This window comes from Schistocerca americana, chromosome 2, assembly GCF_021461395.2.
Source record: "Schistocerca americana isolate TAMUIC-IGC-003095 chromosome 2, iqSchAmer2.1, whole genome shotgun sequence".
NCBI classification, from domain to species: Eukaryota; Metazoa; Arthropoda; class Insecta; order Orthoptera; family Acrididae; genus Schistocerca; species Schistocerca americana.
In genome coordinates this window covers 825,353,837-825,380,198 of record NC_060120.1, presented here as the reverse complement: position 1 = coordinate 825,380,198, position 26,362 = coordinate 825,353,837, and the positions used below count along the sequence as shown (strand labels likewise).

At 38.6% G+C, this 26,362-nt stretch overlaps 1 protein-coding gene across 1 annotated transcript in view; it reads left to right on the top strand.

Annotated features, from left to right (window-relative positions):
• Positions 1-26,362, top strand: part of LOC124594852 (presenilins-associated rhomboid-like protein, mitochondrial) — a 114,782-nt gene that overhangs the window by 74,114 nt on the left and 14,306 nt on the right. The window contains exon 7 of the mRNA XM_047133310.1: positions 19,925-20,026. Within this exon, the coding sequence (XP_046989266.1) occupies positions 19,925-20,026 (102 nt within the window). The remainder of the gene's footprint in view (positions 1-19,924; positions 20,027-26,362) is intronic.

The window sequence follows — 26,362 nt, the reverse complement described above, 5'->3', positions numbered from 1 at the left end:
TAAAGAATGTGATTCTGAGCTAAGTAACATATTAAGCTATCTGTGTAACCAGTCGTTTATCAGTGGAATATTTCCCGAATGGCTGAAATATGCTGAAGTTAAGCCACTGTTTAAGAAGGGAGATAAAGAAATAGCATCAAATTTCCGTCCAATTTCACTGTTGCCAGCATTCTCAAAAATTTTCGAAAAAGTAATGTACAGTCGTCTTTATAACCATCTTATCTCAAATAACATACTGTCAAAGTCACAGTTTGGATTTCTAAAAGGTTCTGATATTGAGAAGGCTATCTACACTTACAGTGAAAATGTACTTAATTCATTAGACAAAAAATTGCAGGCAACTGGTATATTTTGTGATCTGTCAAAGGCATTTGACTGTGTAAATCACAATATCCTTTTAAGTAAACTAGAATATTATAGTGTAACAGGAAATGCTGCAAAATGGTTCAAATCTTATATCTCTGGCAGGAAACAAAGGGTGTTATTAGGAAAGAGACATGTATCAAGCTATCAGGCATCATCCAACTGGGAACTAATTACATGTGGGGTCCCACAAGGTTCCATTTTGGGGCCCTTACTTTTTCTTGTGTATATCAATGACCTTTCATCAGTAACATTACCAGATGCCAAGTTTGTTTTGTTTGCTGATGATACAAACATTGCAATAAATAGCAAATCAAGTGTAGTCTTAGAAAGATCAGCCAATAAAATATTTGTAGACATTAATCACTGGTTCCTAGCCAATTCTTTGTCACTAAACTTTGAAAAAACACACTACATGCAGTTCAGAACTTGTAAGGGGTGTCCCAAGAGTATATGTCTAACATATGATGACAAGAAGATAGAAGAAGTGGACGGTGTTAAATTCTTGGGATTACAGCTTGATAATAAATTCAACTGGGAGGAGCACACCACAGAACTGCTGAAGCGTCTTAACAAATCTCTGTTTGCAATGCGAATTTTGTCAGACATAGGGGATATAAAAATGAAAAAGCTGGCATACTATGCTTACTTTCATTCCATAATGTCATATGGGATTATTTTCTGGGGTAATTCATCAAGCCAAGCTAAAGTTTTCCGGGCACAAAAACGTGCAGTAAGAATTATATGTGGTGTGAACTCAAGAACATCCTGCAGAAGCCTGTTTAGGGAACTAGGGATACTAACTACAGCTTCCCAATATATTTATTCCTTAATGAAATTTGTCATTAAAAATATATCACTTTTTCAAACCAATAGCTCAATTCATGGAATCAATACTAGAAATAAGAATAATCTTCACAAGGATTTAAAGTCACTTAGTCTTGTACAAAAAGGTGTGCATTATTCAGGAACACACATTTTCAATAACTTGCCAGCAGCCATAAAAAGCTTAACAACCAATGAAATTCAGTTTAAGAGAAGCCTAAAGGATTTATTGGTGGCCAACTCCTTCTACTCCATTGATGAATTTCTGAGGAAAACCAACTGATTTGTATATAAGTACAACATATCTTCTGCACAATTTCAGTGCAGTAATGTGTTCACTGAAAATTTGTGTGTGTGTGTGTGTGTGTGTGTGTGTGTGTGTGTGTGTGTAAGTATAATCTAACTTCTGCACCATTTCAGTGCAGTAATGTGTTCATTGTAAATAAGTATTACAGTAGTTGTATTACATGTTTCTTACCTTATAAATAAATAAAAAACTTTTTTATTTTAAATTCAGTGCAATAGTATTTGTAAAATGACTCTTAGTGTTCATTAAAAAATGACGATCATTCCACTTGGGACCTGTGGAATGGTACATTAGCTTATTTGTTTTAGTTTAAATATTTGTCATGTATTGTTGTTTTTCTGACATGTTCCACATCCTGGAGGACCTCCTCACTACGGATCAATTGGAATGAAAGTAAATCTAATCTAATCTAATCTAATCAGACAAGTACACCTCCATTGTAGAGGCCTTTGTTGTACTGTTTCCACCTGTCATTTCTCTCATCTGTGTTTAACAGAGGAATTACCATTGCACTGTTAATATTGTGCCCTTGCTTTTAATTTCACCAAAAATTATTTTGACTTTTTTATGTGCTGAATCATTACTTCTGACAACATATTCCTTTTTGGATTTCTTCACACTTTTGCTGTAGCCCTTTTATGTTGGCTTCCTGTACTTTCTATATATTTAATTCCTAAGTAACTTATATTGCTGTATTCTCATTTTTCCTTCTTTTGTTGATCAGTTGAAGCATTTCTTCTGTTACCAAAGGTTTCTTCAGCATTGCCTTCCTTGTACTTACCTTGGTCTGTTCAACTTCTGTAATTGCCCTTTTTAGAGATGTTCATTCCTCTTCAATTGAACTGAATACTATGGTATTGTACTGTGGCATTCATTACTGCAGTAGCTACAGCCTTGGAGTGTTTCATATTTAGTACTTCAGTATCCCACTTCTTTCCACATGGATTCTTCCCGACAATTCCCTTGAACTTCAGTTTACCCTTCAGTATTACTAAATTGTGATCTGAGTGTATATCTGCGCCTGGGTGCACCTTGCAATCCAATATTTGATTTCAGTGTTCTGTCGTACCATGATGTAATCCAGCTAATCTTTCCGTGTCTTGGGACTTTTTTCAAGTACGTCTCCTCCTCCTGTGATTTTTGAACTGTGTACTGTATTCGCTGTCACTAGCTGAAATTTATTGCATAACTCAATTAATCTTTCTCCTCTTTCATTCCTAGTTTTAAGCCCAAATTCTCAAGTTTCTTTCATCTATTCGTTCTCCTACTACCATGTTCCATTCCACCATGATTATTAAATTTTCATCTCCCTTACTTACTGAATTACCTATTCAGTATCATCATATACTATCTCTACCTCTTTATCTTCCACTTGTGATGTCGGTATGTATACATGAACTAGTGTCAGTTTGCTGTCCATTCTGAGTAGAACAATCCTGTCGCTGAACATTTCAGGTACCTCCGCCTGTCTTCTTATTCATAGTAAATCCTGCTCCCATTATACCACTTTCTGCTGATGTTCATATTACCCTACATTTGTCTGACCATAAATCCTCATCTTCTTTCCATTCGCACCACTATTGATTTGAATCTGTGCCGTCATTAACACTCCTGTATCACTGACACGACATGACTTTCTGCAGCATGGTGACATGATGAGTAGATCAGCAAATAACAGTCTGACAGTTGCTTATAAAAGGGCATCACAGCAGCAGTTGTTACCCAACAGTCAAGGGAGCCATACAAACGATAAAAAGATGTTAAGTCCCCATTGTTCTGAAGCAAACACACAACAGTGAATGAGCATTCTCTCTGATGTAAATGCTAGGTGTGTGTGAGTGGACATGATGCAGTGGCCCAAAGAGAATGTAAGTTGCTGATAGAAGAATACAGACATCATATGTGCTCCTGGTATCTAAAAGATCCACAGCACAAGTGCCATAGAAAAAGAAATATGATTGGTAGAAAATTGCCAAAAGACTCAACGGTCCAACTGGGGACGCAAGAAAGATGATAAATTCATTAGATGCTTGCATCAGGTGGGAATAGAGTGAATAAGCACAAGATTTGTAATACTTTTTAATAAGAAGGTAAAGAACAGTAAATTCCTTGAAAATAAACAAATGAAAATATGTATCTATTGTGCTGATTAAAACTAAAAATATGCGAAAGACCTTACTAATCTTATTTCTTAAGTTTATGATATCTGTAATTCCATGGCTGATGTATCACTGTTAGAGATTTTTGGTGATAAAAATTATTTATCCAGTATCATGCTATCTGCCCACTAACAAACTACATAGCAGATTTTATCAAGTAGCCTATCATTTGATATATAACAGCAGTTTTGTTGTTGTTGTTGTGGTCTTCAGTCCTGAGACTGGTTTGATGCAGCTCTCCATGCTACTCTATCCTGTGCAAGCTTCATCATCTCCCAGTACCTACTGCAACCTACATCCTTCTGAATCTGCTTGGTGTATTCATCTCTTGGTCTCCTTCTACGATTTTTACCCTCCACGCTGCCCTCCAATACTAAATTGGTGATCCCTTGATGCCTCAGATCATGTCCTACCAATCGATCCCTTCTTATAGTCAAGTTGTGCCACAAACTGCTCTTCTCCCCAATCCTATTCAATACCTCCTCATTAGTTATGTGATCTACCCATCTAATCTTCAGCATTCTTCTGCAGCACCACATTTCAAAAGCTTCTATTCTCTTCTTGTCTAAACTACACTCCTGGAAATTGAAATAAGAACACCGTGAATTCATTGTCCCAGGAAGGGGAAACTTTATTGACACATTCCTGGGGTCAGATACATCACATGATCACACTGACAGAACCACAGGCACATAGACACAGGCAACAGAGCATGCACAATGTCGGCACTAGTACAGTGTATATCCACCTTTCGCAGCAATGCAGGCTGCTATTCTCCCATGGAGACGATCGTAGAGATGCTGGATGTAGTCCTGTGGAACGGCTTGCCATGCCATTTCCACCTGGCGCCTCAGTTGGGCCAGCGTTCGTGCTGGACGTGCAGACCGCGTGAGACGACGCTTCATCCAGTCCCAAACATGCTCAATGGGGGGCAGATCCGGAGATCTTGCTGGCCAGGGTAGTTGACTTACACCTTCTAGAGCACGTTGGGTGGCACGGGATACATGCGGACGTGCATTGTCCTGTTGGAACAGCAAGTTCCCTTGCCGGTCTAGGAATGGTAGAACGATGGGTTCGATGATGGTTTGGATGTACCGTGCACTATTCAGTGTCCCCTCGATGATCACCAGTGGTGTACGGCCAGTGTAGGAGATCGCTCCCCACACCATGATGCCGGGTGTTGGCCCTGTGTGACTCGGTCGTATGCAGTCCTAATTGTGGCGCTCACCTGCACGGGGCCAAACACGCATACGACCATCATTGGCACCAAGGCAGAAGCGACTCTCATCACTGAAGACAACACGTCTCCATTCGTCCCTCCATTCACGCCTGTCGCGACACCACTGGAGGCGGGCTGCACGATGTTGGGGCGTGAGCGGAAGACGGCCTAACGGTGTGCGGGACCGTAGCCCAGCTTCATGGAGACGGTTGCGAATGGTCCTCGCCGATACCCCAGGAGCAACAGTGTCCCTAATTTGCTGGGAAGTGGCGGTGCGGTCCCCTACGGCACTGCGTAGGATCCTACGGTCTTGGCGTGCATCCGTGCGTCGCTGCAGTCCGGTCCCAGGTCGACAGGCACGTGCACCTTCCGCCGACCACTGGCGACAACATCGATGTACTGTGGAGACCTCACGCCCCACGTGTTGAGCAATTCGGCGGTACGTCCACCTGGCCTCCCGCATGCCCACTATACACCCTCGCTCAAAGTCCGTCAACTGCACATACGGTTCACGTCCACGCTGTCGCGGCATGCTACCAGTGTTAAAGACTGCGATGGAGCTCCGTATGCCACGGCAAACTGGCTGACACTGACGGCGGCGGTGCACAAATTCTGCGCAGCTAGCGCCATTCGACGGCCAACACCGCGGTTCCTGGTGTGTCCGCTGTGCCGTGCGTGTGATCATTGCTTGTACAGCCCTCTCGCAGTGTCCGGACCAAGTATGGTGGGTCTGACACACCGGTGTCAATGTGTTCTTTTTTCCATTTCCAGGAGTGTATTTATTGTCCATGTTTCACTTCCATATATGGCTACACTCCATACAGATACTTTCAGAAATGATTTCCTGACACTTAAATCTATACTCAATGTTAACAAATTTCTCTTCTTCAGAAACGCTTTCCTTGCCATTGCCAGTCTACATTTTATATCCTCTCTACTTCGACCATCATCAGTTATTTTGCTCCCCAAATAGCAAAACTCCTTTACTACTTTAAGTGTCTCATTTCCTAATCTAATACCCTCAGCATCACCCGACTTAATTCGACTACATTCCATTATCCTCGTTTTGATTTTGTTGATGTTCATCTTATATCCTCCTTTCAAGACACTGTCCATTCCATTCAACTGCTCTTCCAAGTCCTTTGCTGTCTCTGACAGAATTACAATGTCATCGGCGAACCTCAAAGTTTTTATTTCTTCTCCATGGATCTTAATACCTACTCCGAATTTTTCTTTTGTTTCCTTCATTGCTTGCTCAATATACAGATTGAATAACATCGGTGATAGGCTACAACCCTGTCTCACTCCCTTCCCAACCACTGCTTCCCTTTCATGCCCCTCAACTCTTATAACTGCCATTTGGTTTCTATACAAATTGTAAATAGCCTTTCACTCCCTGTATTTTACCCCTGCCACCTTCAGAATTTGAAAGAGAGTATTCCAGTCAACATTGTCAAAAGCTTTCTCTAAGTCTACAAATGCTAGAAACGCAGGTTTGCCTTTCCTTAATGTAGCTTCTAAGATAAGTCGTAGGATCAGTATTGCCTCACGTGTTCCAATATTTCTGCGGAATCCAAACAGCAATCGAAATGCAGAAAAATCACCACAGTAATGTAAATGCCTCCAGTTCCTAATAACCAGAGTAACAATTCTAGCATTTCTTCAGATAATGGTGGTCATCAGTAATTAGTGTTCAGCTTTTAAATTTGCTTCTCAGTTGTAGTGAGAAGCCAGTGAAAAGTGTCAACCTGACATGTGCAAAGTTTTGGATTAATGTTCAGGAAAGCTAAAGCTGCAGTTCAGCATTAAGTGTGCTACTTACCAACTTTTTACATATACATATACTGTAGAACAAAAGCAAAGAGGTGCTTTTCAGTTATGTACATACAAGTTGAGGCACCCAAATTCTTCCTTTCCTACACCATTTTCCTTTCATCAACAAAAAGAGTATGGTCGCCATGCAAAATAATCATGTATGAATATCAAAATTTTGCATTGTTGCTGTAACTATTCAATGGTAGGCATTGAAACCCTCATAACTCTATTTCTATGTGAAAACCTAGTAATTCCAGTAACCAGTAACTCCATTATTGAACAGAGATTTGAAAGTGCATGGATTTCTCTAATCTTTCAATAACTAGGCTTTACTATGTAGCTAAACTTTAGCAGCTTTATCTGTATCACTTTGTTATTATTTTTTAAGAAACAGTTTTTGCTTCTTCTCTATATTTAACAAATTGGAATTATAAGATTTTCATTGCCTACCATCAATGTAGTGTCTATTATTAGTACCAAAAACAACACCACAGAATTCATAGGCTACGTTTTATATCTCGTATTATCTTCTGTTCCCTCTAGTGTAAACACTTGTTCACAGACACAAGCGAATGACAATGAACACCTGCAAATTGCCTGCAAATGAGGATTTGCTTGTGCTTGCTTCCGTTCATTCTGGACTAAAGGCAACTATTTAGTTGTCTTTATCTGGTTTTGTTACTATTTATTTATGTTATGAGTTAGACACCATTTGTAGATGCTTGATGTTTGAATGTAAGGCTGTATTTATGCCTGTGTAGACATTTGTACTTGAGAACTGCAATCACTATAAATAAAAAATAGGTTAATTGACTACCGTAAGTGCAAACATCCATGTATAAAAACATTGTTTTTATTTATATTGACAGTTGCCACTCACTTCACTTCAGAAGCCCTTTATCCAGAGATTTGGTTTGCATAGTGAGTGTATTTGTTCTTTTATAGAGTTTGTTTGCAACATACATCCTGGATTATCACTGCAGTAAGTTCTTAAAATCATGTCATTAGTATGTGCACAAGCTGGTTTCCCACATCATCTTATCCATCTTTCTTGTTACACCTATCTTTGCTGTAAGTTACTGACAGTACAGCAGTCACAACCAAGACAGCCAAAATGCGAAATGTGCTCACTCTGAAGACTCAAACCCATCACCATGAAGGCAGAGGGAAACAATAGTTCTTCAACTGTCATATGCACACCATTTCTTTTGTTCAATAATTTTTGCCTGCAAGTAAATACTACACCATGGCATCCACAACAAAGACAACCAAAATGAGAAATGTTGTGACACCAAAGATGCAAACTCATGACCACAGAGGCAGAGGAAGGGGTAATTTTTCAAGTATCGTAAGCACCCTTTTCACAGCCATCCATAACATGATGAGCTGGAACTCCAACCTCAGTCTGTGACATCAGTTACTAAACAGAACACCACCAAACTTTGAGGCCAGGGAGGAGCGTGCATTTGGTTAAGTGAGCTCGGCAAGCAACTACGCTTCCTCTTGGAAGATATCGAGGAACTCGTCACTAGGATATGAAAAGCAGAGATGTTTAACGGGCAACAGAAATCTATTCTAATATGTGCATGGCTCAGTGCTTACCATCAGAAAATCATCAGTCGACATGACTCGTCTCCTTGATTGCCTAGACATTGTTGTATATGCTTGATTTTGATGGTCTTCTTTCCTGATTGACATCACCCACGTCAGTGCAGCCTTGGTCAAATTGTTGGCACCATTATGGCTGCACACACTGTTGCATTTGGCTCATATAGTCCACGCAGTGAAGGAAAATTAGTAGAAAAATAAGTGTACTCACAAATTTTTGTACTGTGGTAGGGGAGAGTGTAGTGAGTAACATACTAAAAATCCTGACCAGTGGGGAGTGAGGCGTGGGGGGGAGGGGGGGGGCGTTGTGTTTAAAGGCCACTTTTTTAATCTTTCTTTACTATCTCAAAAATTGGGGCTTCTAGTGGAAATGTTGCTCAGTAAAAAGCCAAACTGCCTTACAATTCCTACAGAAAAGGTGCTATTCCATTTTTCTATAGTTTCTGCCTTCAAGGGGTGGAAAAATCACAGATTATTAAAAACATTAGTTTAATGTCATAAAAATAACTCATGTTGCTAAAGAATGAGGGTTAAACGCAAATATTAAATGTTTGCACAACATCTAAGTCCAGTAGAACAATATTGAGCAATAAATTGTGTTTTGAGGATGTAACGGGGTGTAAAAGGGGGAGGGGGGGGGGGGGGTGGAGGTTAGAAGGCTAGAAGTGTGTGTGAGAAGGTAGCTCGCCAAATTATGGCCATGCACATCCCTCCTTCTTAGGCCTGCAAAATGAAGAGTGAGCAGGCAATTCCCATTGTATCTGCAACTCTGTGTCACAGAAAGCAACTACAGGGTGTTTCAGAAAGCTATACCGACCCATCCGCAGCTTGCTTTATGAATCACTGGCAATGCAGTGTGCAGACAAGTCCAGGGGTGTTTATTTTCACAAAGTGCATACGCACTTCATGGAATATGGATATGAATTACTAATAACACTAACGAAAGACATACATATGGAAAGAATATGTGTAAATCTCTGCACACTTCTACACTGCTAGAGGGAAATTGATTCTTAGTCATCCTATATGGCAGGTGTTGCATTTTGCCAGGAAAGGCAACCTCCTCCATCACGAGTGATGCTTTGCTTTTCAGTTTACAGACTATACCTCCTGAGCATTTCCTGTCCAGTTCTCTCATGTGAGTAGACAAAATAACTCCACTGAGCTCGTGTTTATTTAGTGGAGTTATTTTCAGGTCATTAAGTGAGTATTTATTTGCAGTTGTTAGAAAAGCTGTTATGTAAAAAAAAAGCTCAACAGCTGGGGCTGTTAGTTGTCCAGCACACTGAAGAGCCAGCCCCATCATGGTGTGTCTCTTCTACCAATGGCTGGAATATTTTTCACAGCATGAGGGTATCAAGTGCATCCCTGTACCTGAGTTCTCGCAACATTTGAAGCGGCCCAGAGGCTTAAATTGGCTCCCTCTGTTATGGAACTTCATAGATTTCAGCACAGGTCAGGCAGTGCAGAACAGCAGATTACTTTTCTAGTTTTGAACATGAACAGTCCTATTCTATCAGACGTATTGACACATACCTTGTAAGATAAAATTGGTAAGAGGGGTAAGTGGCTTGATTCAGTGCAATCGGCTCTACAAGTGTTAGCAATTCCTGACCATGGTAGATTAGTGCAATCTACCAGTAACACAATGAGTGGTGGGAGAAGTGCAGTAGCTTTCTGGTCGTTCATTAATTTACTGCCAAGTGGCTACAACACCGTTACATGGCTTTCCAATGACTGCAGTACTGTTATATGGCTTTACAATATGCTGTCAGTGACAGATAGCAGCAGGATGCCACATTTACCAATCCAACCCTTTCTCACCAACATTATGTAGGTCACAGGCAACAGGACACTTACAGATTAAGCACTACTCAGCCATTTTTATAGGAAAGTACTTTAAATAAAAACTCACTTAATAATGGCAAATAAGAATTCCCGTAATAAGCTGAAAATAACTTTACTACATAAACGTGAGCTCAATGAAGTTATTTTGTCTACTTACATAACTTGATAAGAAATGCTAGGGAGATATACTCCGCTTGTAAACTGAAAAACAGTCGGTGCTCATGGTGGAGGATGTTGCCTTTTCCGGAAGAATGCTATGGCTCCCATACAGGATGACTAAAATAAATTTCCCTCTAGCATTGTACAACATTGTGCTGAGATTTATGTAGATTCCGTCCATGTGTATTTCTTGTGTTACGGTTATTAGTAAGTAATATCTGTGTTCCATATAGTGTTAACACACTTCATGAAAAATAAACACTTCTGGACATATCTGCACACTGTAACATCAGTGATTTACATGGCGAGCTGTGGAAGGGTTGATGTAACTTTGTGAAACTCCCTGTTGCTACTTTTTGTGGCATAGCATGGCAGAGAATGGGAAAATTGCCTAATGGATCTTCATTTTGCAGACCTGTGAAGGAGGGAAGTGCATGTTCACAATCTGGTGACCTACCTTACTTCTAATCTCTGTCCGCACCTTTCCACCCTGTTACAGCTCCAGAACACAATTTATCGCTTAATACAGTTCTACTGCACATGGACGTGGTGCACACATTTAATATTTGTTCTTAAACCAGTTCATTTAACAATAAACATCAATTTTATTCCATTAAGCCAATAGCCTCGTCATGTTGGTAACACTGGTTCCCTTCTGATGACCAAAGTTAAGCAGCATCAGACTCCTTCAGTACTTGGATGGGTGACTGTCTGAGGAAAACCAGGTGCCGTTGTCTGAAGGGCACGCAAGTTGCCAAAAGGGTGTCCAATTGAAAGACTTGCACCAGGCCTGTGCGCCATACCACATGATTATTATTATTTATTTTATTATTATTATACAAATTTGGCTGTTAAAGACCGTGAAAACAGTTATTTCTTGCGCTTCTGAGAAGTCTTCTTTCTCTCATTCCACACTTCTTTCATTCTTGCGCTGAAGGCGGCTTTTCTCTCTTCGGACCATTTAGTTCCACAAGTCTTCTTAATTTTCACACCGAAACCCATGAATGAATTCAGTTTTTTTCTAAAAAGGTTTCTGTTAAATATTGTTTCCTGATCTATGTCCATTTCTTTTAGATCTCTTTGTGTGTTGATAAACCATAAATTTTTATTTTTTAGATTTGCGATGTACGAAAATATTTGTTTTGTAAGCCTATTCGGGTTCATCCTCATGATATGAGCATAAAAGGAGCATCTTCTTTTTCTAATTTCGTCTGTAATTTTGCTGCACTTCGTATACACTTCTTTGTTGCTTTTTAGTCTGTATACAGGCTTGCCTTGATCATCTGTTATTTTCCTGTGTCCAAGAATTGTCCTCACAATTCTTCTTTCACGCTATCTGTTCTGCGTATGTAAAATTTGCCAGTGTTTCTGATGCATATAGTATCTGCGGTCTAATGACAGTCTGGTAGTGTCTGAGTTTAATGTTTTTGGATATACATTTTTTTAATACATTTGTCTGCAGTAGTGAGTTGCTGTCTCTAGTTTTTGTATTCTAGCCCTGCAGGCTGGATGACCTTTTGCCACAGGCCGAATTAGTTCACCAAGATATTTAAAATGTTTAGATACCTGTATTTTCCCGTATTTCGTAGTTATTTTCTTTGGTGGATTTTTGATATTTGTAATGATTTCTGTCTTTTCAAATGAAATTTGCAAGCCTGCTTTTTCAGCAGTTTCTTTAAGTAATTCTATTTGTTTTATTGTGTCTTTTTGTGTGTAAGCTAAACAGGCGTGATCGTCAGCGAAGGCAAAACAGTTGGTTTCAATGGCTTTGTAGCACTTCCCTCCAATTTGGACTTTCTCAACTCCATGTTTTTGCGTGAGTTTTCTCCATTCTGCTATGACTTTATCCAGAACACAGTTGAAGAGTACCGGGGACAGCGCATCTCCTTGTCTGACGCCGGTTTTGACCTCGAAATGCCGTGAAATTTCTCCTTGGAATTTTACTTTTGATGTTGTATTTGTTAATGTTTCTTTGATTATGGTGATTGTTGTTTCATCAATTTCATATTCTCGAAGTGTTTTGATGAGTGTGTCCCTATTGATTGAGTCATAAGCTTTTTTGAAATCAATGAATGTTATGAAATATTTCTTGCTCCTTGTAGATAAATAGTTCATTGTTGTTTTGAGGTTAAAAATTTGTTCGGCGCAGGATCTTCCTGGTCTGAAGCCAGCTTGATATTCTCCAAGTTTTCCCTCTATAATCGGTGATACACGATTGAGCAGGCTTTTGATAGAATTTTGTATGGGACTGGGAGAAGCGATATTCCACGATAGTTGTTAACATCCCTTTTGTCACCTTTTTTAAACAAAGGGTGAATTAGGGCAGTTTTCCAGTGATTTGGGATTTTCTTGGTTTCCCGTACTTGTTCAAGTTCTTTGTGTAGTGCTTCTACTGATGTTTCTCTCCCAAGCTTGAGCATTTCTGCTGTAATTGTGTCTTCTCCACATGCTTTCCTGTTTTTGAGATTTTTGATTATGTTTGTGATTTCCTCTCGTGTCGGAGGTGTTGAATGTGTTGGTAATGTTTCTGGTTGCGTAAAACTGAGAGTCTGGATGGGTGTTTGGCAGTTTAGGAGTGTCTCAAAATATTCAGCCAGGATTTCACAGTTTTCAGTATTGTTGGTGGCGAGAGTCTTATTATTTGTCATAAGGTTTAGGCAAGGGGACTGGTATCCTCGGAGTTTTTGGTTGAATGTTTTGTACCAAGCTGCCGTGTTGCATTTCTTGAAATTCTCTTCGATTGAGTCCAGTTGTTGTTTTTCATATTTTCTCTTGGTGTTGCAAATAGTTTTCGAGGCATTCTTTCTGGCTTGCTTAAATTCATCAAAGTTGTTTTCAGTTTTATGTGAGTTCCACTTTTTCCAGGCTTTAAGTCTTTCATGCGGAACTTCATTACAGTTGCTGTCCCACCACGGGTGTCTCGGTTTGCTCTTTTTTGGAAAGGTTGTTTCTGTTGCCTCAATCAAGTTGTTCTGAAATTCTTGGAGGTTTTGTGAAGGGGAGAATGTCTTTAGTTTTTTCTGAAAATCCTTGAGGTTAGAGTTGGACTTAAGGTTGTAATTTCTCAGGGTTGTAAGATCAAAATTTATTTTATTTCTGTTTTTATATTCACCGTTTCTGCTTTTCTGTTTGTTTTGTGGGATCAGTTTAGTTTTTATTTTCGTGAGATAGTGATCGGAGTCGAGGTTTAGAGATTTTCGGACACGTGTGTTCAATATTTCTTTTTCACATTTGGAGGAGATGGCAACTTGATCTATTTGAAATTCTCCGATACTCTTTATTGGAGATACCCAGGTTTTTTGTTTTCTGGGAGGATGTTTAAAACGTGTTGACATTAGCTTGAGTTTAAACTGCTTACAGAGCATAATTAACCTTTCTCCATTTTTGTTGGTTCGTTTGTGTGCGGGAAAGTTGCCGACAATATCGCAGAATTTCTTTTCTTTTCCAATCTGAGCGTTAAAATCTCCTAGAAGTATTTTTGCATTGTTTTCTGGGATTTCGGATATATGATCCTTAAGGTTTTCCCAGAATTCATCTGTTTCTTCCCTATTTTTAGCATTATTTTTGTCATTTGTGGGAGGGTGAACATTGATTAATGTGTATTTTTTATTTGCACATCGAAAAGTGAGGAAAGATGTTCTCGATGATGTTGACCAAAAATGTTCGACAGAGTTCAGAATTTTTGTGTTTACAGCAAAAGCTGTGCCAAGCTGAGGGCATCTCTTCATTACAATTTTTCCAGGTTTTCCTTTAAATATTCTGAATTTGTTTGATTCAAATGTGTTTTCATCAGTGAAGCGAGTTTCTTGTAGCGCCACAATTTGTATGTCTTCCGAATGTAACTGGTCTGTAAGGTGCTTAAGTTTTCCCACTTTGAGAAGGGAGTTTATGCTGAGAGTTGCTATGTTGAAGATTTTTCTGGGTTTAATCTTGTTGGATTTGCATGGTGTTGCAGACTCCCCAGAATCCATGGGTCTGCTCGCGTCGTTGCTGACGGTGGATTGGCCACCTGGGGTAGTTTCGTTATTGAAAGACATTTCCATCATGCGTTAAGATTGTAACTGTTGAAATTCTTCAAAGTTGGGGAGATTACTTGCTTAACCTACCAGGGATACGACTAACGTTGTTAGCGTTAGAAGGTTTTCTTGAAACAGCTGCCTCTAACATGAGGAACAGACGCTGCCCACAAGCCGCCCAATCTGGGTACAGACGCTTGCAGTTATAGATTTTTGGTTCCTCCGCTCTCTCAGCCATTGGGAGTTAAAAATTCCTCATCCGCCTATGAGACCGTTGACCGGTTTTCACCCGTAACCCTAGGCAGGGGCCCTCACAGGGTGCTACCATCCGGAGCCAGATGGACCCAGGTTTTTTTACGAGGTTGTTACTCCTCCCCCTCCTCCTCCCTCATCACTTGTAAGATGAGGATCCGGGCTTGGGACCGGCAATGGCGGAGTTTGATTATTATTATTATTATTATTATTGCTCATTTTTAATACTCTGTGATTTTCCATCCCCTGCAATGCAGGAACTATTAATCCTAGAGAAAAAATGAATAGGACCTTTTATGTGGGAAATTCAGAGTAGTTTAATTTTGTACTGGGAAACTTTTTCACTAGATGCCATTGTTTTAGGGACATTCAAGAATAACATAGAAAAGAGACCTTTACACACCCTTTCTCCCCCTCCTCAAACCCCATGCTTGCACCACACTAGTCAGGATTTTTAGTATATTACTCATGACACTTCCCCCTTTCAATGTAATAAAAGTACAACTACTCAAATTTTCTCCCCCACTTGTGTTTCTTTGATCTTCGTTGACTGGCAGTATTACACTGCCAAAATTTTGCTGTGAATCTCTGTGTTATTTAGGTGTTCTGCCCATAAGAATTGTGCTGTACCAAGTACTTCCTATGTATCCAGTTGCCCCTCCATTTCACTTGTGTACTGTGATGAACCTATCATACACACTGCAGCAGGACTGTCTCTCCAGAACGTAGTTTCTTCTGACAGTGCACCACTCTTGTTGCGCTATGGTCTTAGTGTGGGATGAAATGTGTAACTTACTTTTTGAAGTCCTCTTGTTATTCCCAGCCACTCTCCTAAAATCGTAAAATGCCAGTGAAGATTCTATATGTTCTTTCAACACTCTATTCTTGAGTTACATTTCATGCTCGTACATGTCTGTACTTGAAAACATACTTAATGAAAAGAGGAGTTACCTTGGGTTCCTCTGAGATATAGTGTACTGTGTGTAGCCAATACTGAGCCTTCTGTGTTAGCCTAAAAACCGTTAAGAAGCCTTCTATGTTAGCCTACAAACCGATAATTGTCTTTAGGAATGAATTGATATGGGGAGCCAGAAGATATCATTTGTTAACATTTTATTTAGCACTGTCAGAATGAATAATTTAACTGTTCCACACAAGGGTCATTCCATCACAACTGATCTTGGGCCTCCTGCTCCTTGAGCTTCAATTTTCCTGAAATTTGCTGTGGGTGTAGACCAATCTTAGAAATGAACCACTGCAAAATTTTAAATGAAAGTAGGAAACACTTTCTCGTCTTGGATAACTTTCAGCTATGAATCAGAAAAATATAGTGCAACAGAATGTGAAGCATTTTGTGAACCAGTATAATGCATGAAAGTGGCTCAAAAAACCTGTGGAGAAAGGTGCACAGATCTTTTTATCCCCTTTGGGGTCAGATATCTCCAGAAGAAAAAATGCAAAGGAACTACATCTTTGTTGACAAAGACTGGGATATGATTCTATTAAATATCTTCCTGCTTTGCCAATTATTTTCAGTTACAAATATGGCATCAAATGTAAAATTGCAATAAATGAGGCAAGTTCAGCTATAAATATTGCAAAAGGACCATTCCAGAAATTCTTCTTTCCAAAACCATTGGAAAGAGGACAATTTTCTGCACATCATGTTAGATCTTAGAGTCGTCTCAGCAAAGGTACAAAATATGAGGTTGAACTTCAACAAAAGTCATGCGTAATGTGTTAAGATTGCAACACGGTGCATGTTGCTGAATCTGTAACTTCAAGACTAGCAAGAAAGACAACTCGTAGATTAATGGTGATGTTTCAGCTACTCATGAAAACCATGGACTCAGCCAGTTCAAAACCATTAGTTGAGTCAGTTTCTGTACCTATCGTGATAGTGGCCATGTGTGGTCGAGACAAGAGGAGTGTGATGTTGTCATGAAACATGCTTATTCTGTTACGTATAGATGGCTGTGTTTGTTGGTTTCTTCATCAATGTTACAAAGTTTCATTTGGGTTTTTCGCCTTGGTGCCCAAGCTGTGTTGGTGGTTTCTTCATAGAAGTTCCAAAGCCTCAGTTGGATTTCTTGCCATGGTTCCAAAGCTGAAAGTATGTTTCACATTGGTCCCCAAGATGGTGCTACTTAAAATTAGTGCTTCACAGATGTTAATTTTTCTTCAAAAATGTTTAACATAGCTTCTCAAAAATTATTCGAATGTCCTATTCTACTTGCTGAAGATGCTGCAGTATTCATGATGATCTGCTATTCAGGATTCCAGCATTTATCTTATCTTTCACACCAATAGAATGAGCAAGTTAGACTAAGAGGGCACTTGAATTTGCCAGTGCATCATGTTCTTCAGTGTTAACTTCACACATGTCACCAATCCACCAGTGATTGTTGGAGATGCAGGCAATGTATTGGCCAGGAATACTGTTTAAAACTGACACAAAAGCCACATTGGTGTCAGTTGATTGATAAACCAAAGCCACAAAACAAGTTGTATCACTTGAAACCTGGCTAACTTGACTGTGGTTCAGATCCATTGCCAAAAAATGTTCCAGCTAAAGTATAGCCAGATGCAAATTGTTCTTCTTGTAGCTTTCCCTTGTCTTCTATTTCTAGACTTGTAACAAAAATTTGAATAAATCTTCTGGGGTTAAAACTTGATCATCTGTAGTCTGTTGCAGGCGTGCTCATGCTGATAAGCATTTACCCATTCCAACAATTCCATTGCACAGAGATTTAACATGGCTTGTGCCCAAACAGATCCATTCAGCAGTTATACCAAAGTCCTTTTCATGGTAGCACAGGCTGATAAAATTTTTGTGGTTCTTGTATTGAGCAGTGGAATGATCACTGAAATAGTGATTGTGTACTGCTTCTTCCATCATGCTTTTCAAATCGTTGATCAGTTTGGCCAGAAATGTGTGGATGGCAGTAGTGTTATGTCTGAGACCATCACTGATAACGCATAAGCTAATACGCTGAAGAGCTTTATAGTATGCAGCAAACAGGTGCAGTGTTGCTTGACTGTTGTCTCAGTGATATCCTTGAACAAATCTTGGCTGATGGAAGAATAATTTTCTGTAAGATGTATTAGAATGACTAGTTCACTGGGCTTCAAATTTTCTTTGATTTTCTTCAAGTGTAAGTTAGGTGTTTCATAACAGTCATGAATAGGAAGCTTCAAAATTTTGGCAATCAAATTTTCATGAAATTCTTCAATAGATATGTGCTTTGTATACAGTGTATCACAATCAGTGTAGGTCCATTGTTTTAATTCAGTCACATTGACAAAATCACAGTTTTTAAAAACTTCTGTTAAATATTCCTCTAAGTCCATTCTTCCTGGGCAGTTTTCACATCACCAAAGCATGCACTCCTTCATATCTAAACTGCAGACAATCTTGCCAAGAAGGGCTTTGTAGTCAGTGTTAGTAGGGCTTGTGTTAAACATTAGCTTCACATTTTGATGGATTGTGCAAACACATACTGAATGTGTTCCAGCTGCACCAGTGGTAATGCACCATTTTGGTTGCAGATCACAAAATTTAAGAAACCCAATTTCTTGCTCTGTGTTTTATTTTCAATATTGAATAAACAACTCTTTCAAATTTACAAGAAAAAGACATTTCTGTTTTGTTCCATTAGGACTTCTAATTGAGACAAAATTATTCTTTCTTGGACAATATACGAGGGTTGGAACTTTAATAGTGGCAATTATTTATTTACAGCTCATGCAAAAAAGATACATGTTTCAAAGTTTTTCTGATCTTCAAAGTAGTCACCAGCATTGTGTATAACCCGTTGCCAGCGATGTGGGAATCTTAGGATACTCTTAGCAGTGCCAGTTGTGTTGAAAGTTTGAGCGGCGCGGTCTGTTGCCCAAAGAACTTGTAGCAGTTCTGAAGCGAATGCCGTGAAGTGTTTCCTTCAATTTAGAAATCAAGTTGAACTCAGGAGGGCTTAAGTCAGGGGAATGCAGTAGGTGGTATAGCACTTAGCAGCCCCATCAGTCAAACAAATCAGTAACATCTGCACAGTACGTGCTTGAGCATTGTCCTGCAAAATGATGGTCAGGCTCTGCAGAAAGTGTCATCACTTCTGTCTTTATGCTGTTCATTTTTGGAACACAACCTACGGCCACTCATACCTTCATCTCTACAGTCTTCTTCCTGTGTTCTGTCTACCAATCAACTCCTACACTTCACAGTACACTACATAAAACTCCCCCTGCCTATGACAAGATCAAGGTCACTGATGTAACGGTCCTATCCCATGTGCCTGCCGCTTTTCGCTACCAGACACTCTTCTTCATGTCTCCCTCTCTCCCCCTGCCTCCTTTTTCCTTTCACCCACTGCAGCTAACACATCTACTCAGCACAGTGTAGACGTGCAGGTGTTTCTGTATTCTCTTAGCTTTGAAGAAGAGTCATCCAAAGGCGTAGCAATATTGTTAATCTTATTTATGTATCTGTAGGTGACTCAACACGTCAACTATATGATGAGTTGTTGCCTTTAGTCTTTTTACTTATTTATGAATAATAGTTATAGTGATCAACTGTACTTTTTCACTTTATTGCTTCGTGTGTTTGTATACTACCCGGCTTATATCTGATGTGTAATGAAAAATACTTTTAACACAAAACAGTAACAGAAAATGATGGAAGGCAACCACACATCTGTAGATGGTTGATGTGTTGCACGAAGACTCATAACTGAATAGAAATTTAACTAGCTTTGAAATTACTGCTCTTCTCTTATGTATGTACACATGCACTGATGCACGCATGACTCCTAAACCCTCTATTCCACAACTGTGTTTGACTGTCCTTGTGGTTGCATGTGTGAGATATTGCATTTGCACTAGTAGATGAAAAAAAAAAACTCAAAAACATGCCAAATTTTTGTGAAATTTCATATGCACGCATCACATGTCAGTCATCTGTAGATGAGCGGTTCCCTTCCTTCATGTTTATTTGGTATTGTGTCATAAGTAGACAAAGTTGGAAACAAATCTATATGCATTGGTCTGTGTGGCTGTTTCCAAGTGTTGGCACTAGATCTTTTTGTTAAAAATGTTTGTTACAAAAAGTACTATATCTTACATTTTGTGTGGTTTTGTTGACAGAAGGAACTGGATTCTTTATAGAACCTCTATGCCTTCGAAGCTCTACTGCTGTTACTCTGCGGAGCAACTTCAGTAGCATTTCTGAAACTGTGTGTTGTGAAGATCTAAAATTCTAGAAAATATTATTCTGGTTAAATACAGATGTATTATATAATTGAATGTAGTTATAATGTTCTTGTCAGCCTACATTTTCTTTGTTTCTCTTATTTTGCAGTCTGGGGCAATAATGGCAATCCTCAGTTTTGTATGTACGCAGTACCCGGAAACTAGGCTCAGTATAATTTTCTTGCCATTCTTCACGTTCACTGCTGGCTCGGTAAGTCTCATGTCTTCTATTTTGTACGTAGAATTATTTGATTTCTTATTACTGAAATGTACCTGAACTCTGAAGTTTTTGTGGTTAAGACTATGTAATGTACAGCTGCTAGATAAAGCTTGGTATTGAGGCAGCAACCAGTTGATGATATAGCTTTGTGAACAGCTTTCTTTGAAATTATGAGAATGCAGTTGCTTTCTCAACTGATTCATTCTTTCTTGATGTCCTTAAAGTCCTGATTTTTGCACTGTCAGATAGATTTGATGTGCTTCTCATCTCTCTTCTTCCCATTTTTAATGTATCAGCCACCTCAGCATCTGCATTTATGTGGCTAATGTTATAGCAGTAATACATGTCTCCAGTTTATGCTAGTCTCTAAAGTACACATGACTTAATAGTGACCATTTATGTGCCAGAGTCTGCTGCCATATCTGTTACCTAAGTTCCGCTAAACTCTTCGTAGCACTCCATAGCGCACTTGTTAACATACATTGGTTATAAAAAATAAAACAAATGCTGTGTGTAGTTAGTGATTTGAAACTGAGACAATGAAACTTCCTCACAGTCATTCACAGCTCTAAAGTTTGATAACTATCTTGCTACTAATACATCCAGTTATGGTTTGTAAATTTCTGCAATGCATCAAGTTTTTTGTAGTATCTTGCATCTTACTTCCTTCCTATTGTCTAATTATTATTTGTGCTGGATACATTGCCCTTCTGTAAAAATCTCAGTTTTATAATGCATAACACAGTCTGAAAATAGGTAATCTATTTTATTTTCTGTATTTTTCAGTAGAAGGATTTGAGGCTCTGAATCTCATCAACAGAGTAAATTTTAAATTGTAATTTGTGAAGTTTTCCCATTGTTTTTGAGACAGTGGAGCTGGGTTGATGAAACCTTTTTTGCACAAGATATTTCAGCCATTCACCTAGTTTTACTCATTAGCTACCAAATGACATGTATTGATAACAAATGATAATTGTATTACAATAAAATGTTGTACATAGTATTGGATACACACATAATTATTCTCCCAAAGTTGTAATGAGCAAGCAGCAGCACCCATAACATGCAAATATGATGTTGAGTCTTGAGCCACAAACTAGCCAGGATACATTCTTTGGTAGTAGAGGGGATATGGGAGAATTGGAGAGATTTAGAGAAAAAAAGGGCAGAAATTATAACAGGAAATACATGTCATGATAGATTCACAGGTCACAAGAGAACAATTTACAGCAGAAGTGCTGAAAAAGATGTTAGAATAATGGGATCCAAAAACCAGCATAACAATAGAGAACTGCAAATGAAAATTGTGCAGATTAGACAGATATTATGAGCTTGTAGGAAATATGTAATTATTGTAAGAAAGTGTGATGTGAAATAGTAGAGTGTGAGATGAGAGTACGATACACAAAATACAAGATTGCAAAATAGAGAAGATGATGGAAAAGGGGAGGCTGTCGCTCCCATTTACGAGTAGGCTTTTTAAAGCTGTAAATCTCCCAAACAAGCTAATATTTAGTCACAGCTAGAATCATTATTGCATTCCGAGACAAAAGGATTGAATGCTGACTACCATTTACATCTGCATACATGAGTACTTTGCAAGCCACCATATAATGCATGACAGAGGATACTCTGTGCAATTGTTTCTCATTCCCTATTCTGTTCCACTTGCAAATGTAGTGAGGGAAAAATGCACCTGTATGAGCCCTGATTTTCCAACCTTGTCTTCATGGCCCTTATGTGAGATACAGTGTATGTTGGTGGCAGTTGGATAATTCTGCAGTCTGTCATAAATGCCAGTGTTCACGAAAAGTGCCTTTTTTCCCTTTCTTGATTTAATGTGCTGGTAACAAATCTAGGAGCCTGCCTCTAAATTGCTTTGATGTATTCCTTTAATCCAACCTGGTGCAGATTCCAAGCTCTTGATCAGTGTTTGAGAGTGTGTCTCACAAGTGTTCTGTATTTGAACTAAACTTTCCTAGAATTCTTGAAATAAATCAAAGTTGACCTTTTGCCTTCTCTACAATTGGCCTTGCATCCTCATTCCATTTCACATTGCCTTGCAGTGTTTCACATATAAGTCTAATAGATGTGGCTGTGTTAAGCAGCACATCACCATTACTATTTTTGAAGACTACAGGATTGTTTTACTACTCATCTTAACTAACATTACATTTTCTTATGTTTAGAGCAAGGTATTGTTCATCATGTCATCTTCATATATATCTATGAAAGTCACTAAAGACACTAAAGAGTGAATGAGAAAGAGTACTATATACTTTTATTAGCCAGTTTCTATCCTATTTTGTTCATGCAGTGAGGGGAAGCGGACTGTCTGTATCCTTTCTTACATACCCTAATATCTCTTACCATATTTTTGTGGCTTCAATATGTGATCTAGAGATGTTCCATGCATGATGCAAGTTATGTGATTGGCATTGCCTGAGAAACAATTCCAGGAAGACAGTCTCCCACTGCTGCATATACTCCATCCTATTCCTCAACAGATTTCTCGCAGTTGGTGTATCCAATTCAGATGAGCTAGACAGGTTAGTGGTGATCTTAGAAAGAAATCGGAGAGGTCCGGTCTGTCAATAGCATCTTTTCACAGAGCTGTTTGCAAACTCAGGCTGAAATCTTATAAACTAATGGCAGTGCACTGACTGATCAATTCAGATATTGTTTTGTGATGTCAGTACTGTAACTGGCTACAGCAATGTATGCATGATTGCTAGATTGATCTTGAAGTGGTTTTTTTTTTTTTTATGAAGTATGGCTGCAATTATTGAAGTACATGAACTCGCAAAACAATCAATTTTGGAGTTCTGAATATACTTATCAGTTTGACTCTGTGTCATTTGTGTTCTGCCTTCCTACCAACTTTAAAAGTTAGTTCTGCAGAAATCTGGCCTGCTCTGAGTGATATACAATGTTCTTCAGCTAAGAAAAGCTATAAAAAATTAGCTGCACTACATATGTTGCCAGGGTGGACAGATTTGTTTAACTGTTTTATGCTGAGAAAGTTAGTTAATTTCATTGGGTCTAAATGAAGAAAAGTCCTTACATTAAAATATCTATTCTGTATTGCAACTTTTTGTATACAGATTTGCTTCCATGTGCATTCTAGCATACAGTTCCAGAAATTAATGAACAAAAGTGAGAACAGTTTTCTCTATTCCTTATACACTTACTCTTTCTGTTAGCCAGTTTAAGGTTTTAACTCAGACCTGTTACTGATAGAATCACACTTTTCATCAGTTAATAAACAGTTTCTAAAATACTACGCAGATTATTGTTTTGGACTCTGAAAGGTCCCAAGTATGACTGCACTGCATGCTAGGCACAATTTGTAGCCCCTCAAAGAAAGTCTTAAATTTCATTTTGAAAATCCAAAATTTTTGTACCCTTTATCCATGAAAGATCGTAAAATTTCACTGATAAATGATATTCTCAAAAGAACTACTACTACTACTACTACTACTACTACTACTACTACTACTCAATTTTAATGCAAATGCATTGAGCTACATGACTTCTCATCACAAGAGCTGGCCACGTACTCTTCCCAACTCTTGCAAGAAATTCCTTTAGCAGTAACAGAGCATGCAAGAGTCTCGGATTAACTGAACAATACAGTTGCCTGTCAGCTTCATATTGCAATTCACTTAACCTGATACTCTTCTTCATTGAACCAATCCTGATTCAGAAATCAATTTGTGTGAAATTACAAAACAGCACATTTCCAAAAAGCAAATAAAAACACTCGGTCTTAAATCAGCTGATGGAATGAAGTAAATTTTACATTTGTGAAATACGAAAATCTGGTTGTTTCACAATTATCATTTTCCCCTTTGTATGTGACTCACATCAAAGCTGCTGAATCTGATTCCCACACTTATTCACAATTTCAGTGACTCATACTTCACATACATATCTCATTCATTCCCTCATTTACTCAGGCAACACAACAAATAATATTGTCCAGTAGAAATTATAACAACAATCTGAAACTGAAATTATCAGTAGATTTTTAGTGTTTTCATCAAAATGTTGTGTACTATGTTACTTAAAGATCGGGTATTTAGTTAACATTCTTCACTGAAACCCACACAAAACATATTACCATGTCAGAAAGTTATTTCTTAAATAAAGACATAAATTTTGTGTTTTTAGTTAATTTTTTGCATACCAAAAGTTATAGTGCAACATTGATTATTGGACCCATCTTTTTCCAACAAACCATAACTGTGTTAGATATGTAAACAATATACTGCAACCTTTTTTTCAGAGAACTTGCAGTTAATTAAAGGACATTCCGTTATTTCATGCAGGACAATGCAAGAGCGTACACCATCAAAGGGTCTGTAACAGTATTATGATTTGTTTTTGATGACAGTAACTATTGTATGTTAACTGCAATAGGGCTGGAGTGTTTAGGGCAATCGGAGATCGCCTCCGTGTTATTGGTTCTTGCATAATGCCAAAATGTACCAATTGTGTTGTACATGGAACACCCTGGTGCTGGAATACCTTTTCTCCAAATTTATCGGACAACAATAAAGTCGCCTTTCTTCCAAAAATTCCCATGAACTCCAAACATGGTAACTGTACTCTAGAACACAGTCAGCAACTCGCGGCTCATGTGCATACTGAGTGTCTTCTCCTGGCAGTGCACATCTGTTTTATTAATAAAGGTCTAATTATTCAGAATATTTTAATTTTGCACCAAAACTGAAATCAAATTAATAATGATAATCAAAAAAATGCCAAATGCAACAACAATTGCCACCTGCGCACCACCAGCACCAGCCAGTCTAGCGAAACGAGTAATTGTGCATTCACGCCACTGTATGAAACTAACAACTACATATTTTGTTTTGAATTTTAGTAAGTGTAAATGTATTGAACCCACATTAGTTCACAAAGCTAAATAGCATGTATGTGACAAAGTAATACTTCTGTTACTGCAGTGTTCACTTTGTGTTGTGTCCTTGGCAGCCAGAGACTGTGGTCATGTGTGTGATTTGCATTTGGAGTAGTGTGTGTGTGTGTGTGTGTGTGTGTGTGTGTGTGTGTGTGTGTGTGTGTGTGTGTGTGTGTGTATCCTTTATATAATACTGTCATTATTCCATCCTGGATTTTCCATTGTCCAAGTGTTTGGGACCTGTACGAAATAGGACTAACAGGGGATGTTGTAGGGATACAGAGAAGGGCAGCACAATGGTTTGTTTGACCCATGTGAGAGTGTTATAGTGATCCTGTAGAAACATAACTGGTAGACTCCTGAAGACAGACACAACCAATTCCGAGAAAGTCTACTAACAAGATTTCAAGAACCAGCTTAAAATGATGACTCTAGGAATATACTAACGACCCCCTGTGTATCGTTCACATAGGAATCTTGAGGACAAGATGAGAATAATGACAGCACACACAGAGGCTTCAAATGATCATTCTTCCCATGCTCCGTAGGTGAATGGAACGGAGAGAAACCCTAATAACTGGTATAATGGAATGTACCGTCCACAATGCACTTCACAGAGGTTTTGCAGAGTGTAGATGTAGATGTAGATGTAGATGACATGATAGGGAAGAAAGAGAAAAAAAAGTAGTTTCTCTGCATCAACACACAAAGTACTTCATTTAATTAATAGCGTGAAAGATAGAAATAAAAAGAGAGTGCAGACAATTGCTACTATACGAGTAACAAGGGAATGTGCAGTTTTTGGAAGTTTGTTTTGCAGTTTAAGAAATACAAAGATTCTTTTGTAGATGAAGGAAAAATTATGATTAAGTATACACCTAGAAAACAGGAAACCTATTTTGAATTCTTTTTTGTGTTTTTGGTTCTATAGTTTGAGGCATTAGACCAAGAAAGGGAGATAAGCTTGAATATCATGTGACTGTAGCTTGTTATACTGGAAATATTTCAATGAGTAGTGTGTGTGTCATGCTCTTCTTATCTGGTTATGTTTTCGTATCGAAGTTGGTGGTACTATCTTCAAAAACAATACACATTTGACACCAATTTGACCATGGCAGAATTTTTTCTATGGACAGAAGTTGTTAGTCTAAGAAACCCTACTAGTATCAGTAGCTGAAGAGAACCTAGTTGGTAAGGTCCAAGCAGCCTGTTGCATTGTCCAACTGATGAAATTGTTGTAGACGAGTGTGTGGCAAAAATTTAGGTGCTATTGTAACGTATGAATTGAGACTGGCAGTTGTCTGTTTGAACAATTGCTATTAATGTTATTTGTTGTGTATAAGGTGTAAGTTGTTTGTCAATAAAAAAAGTAACAAAATAATCTAACCATTACTCCCATACCT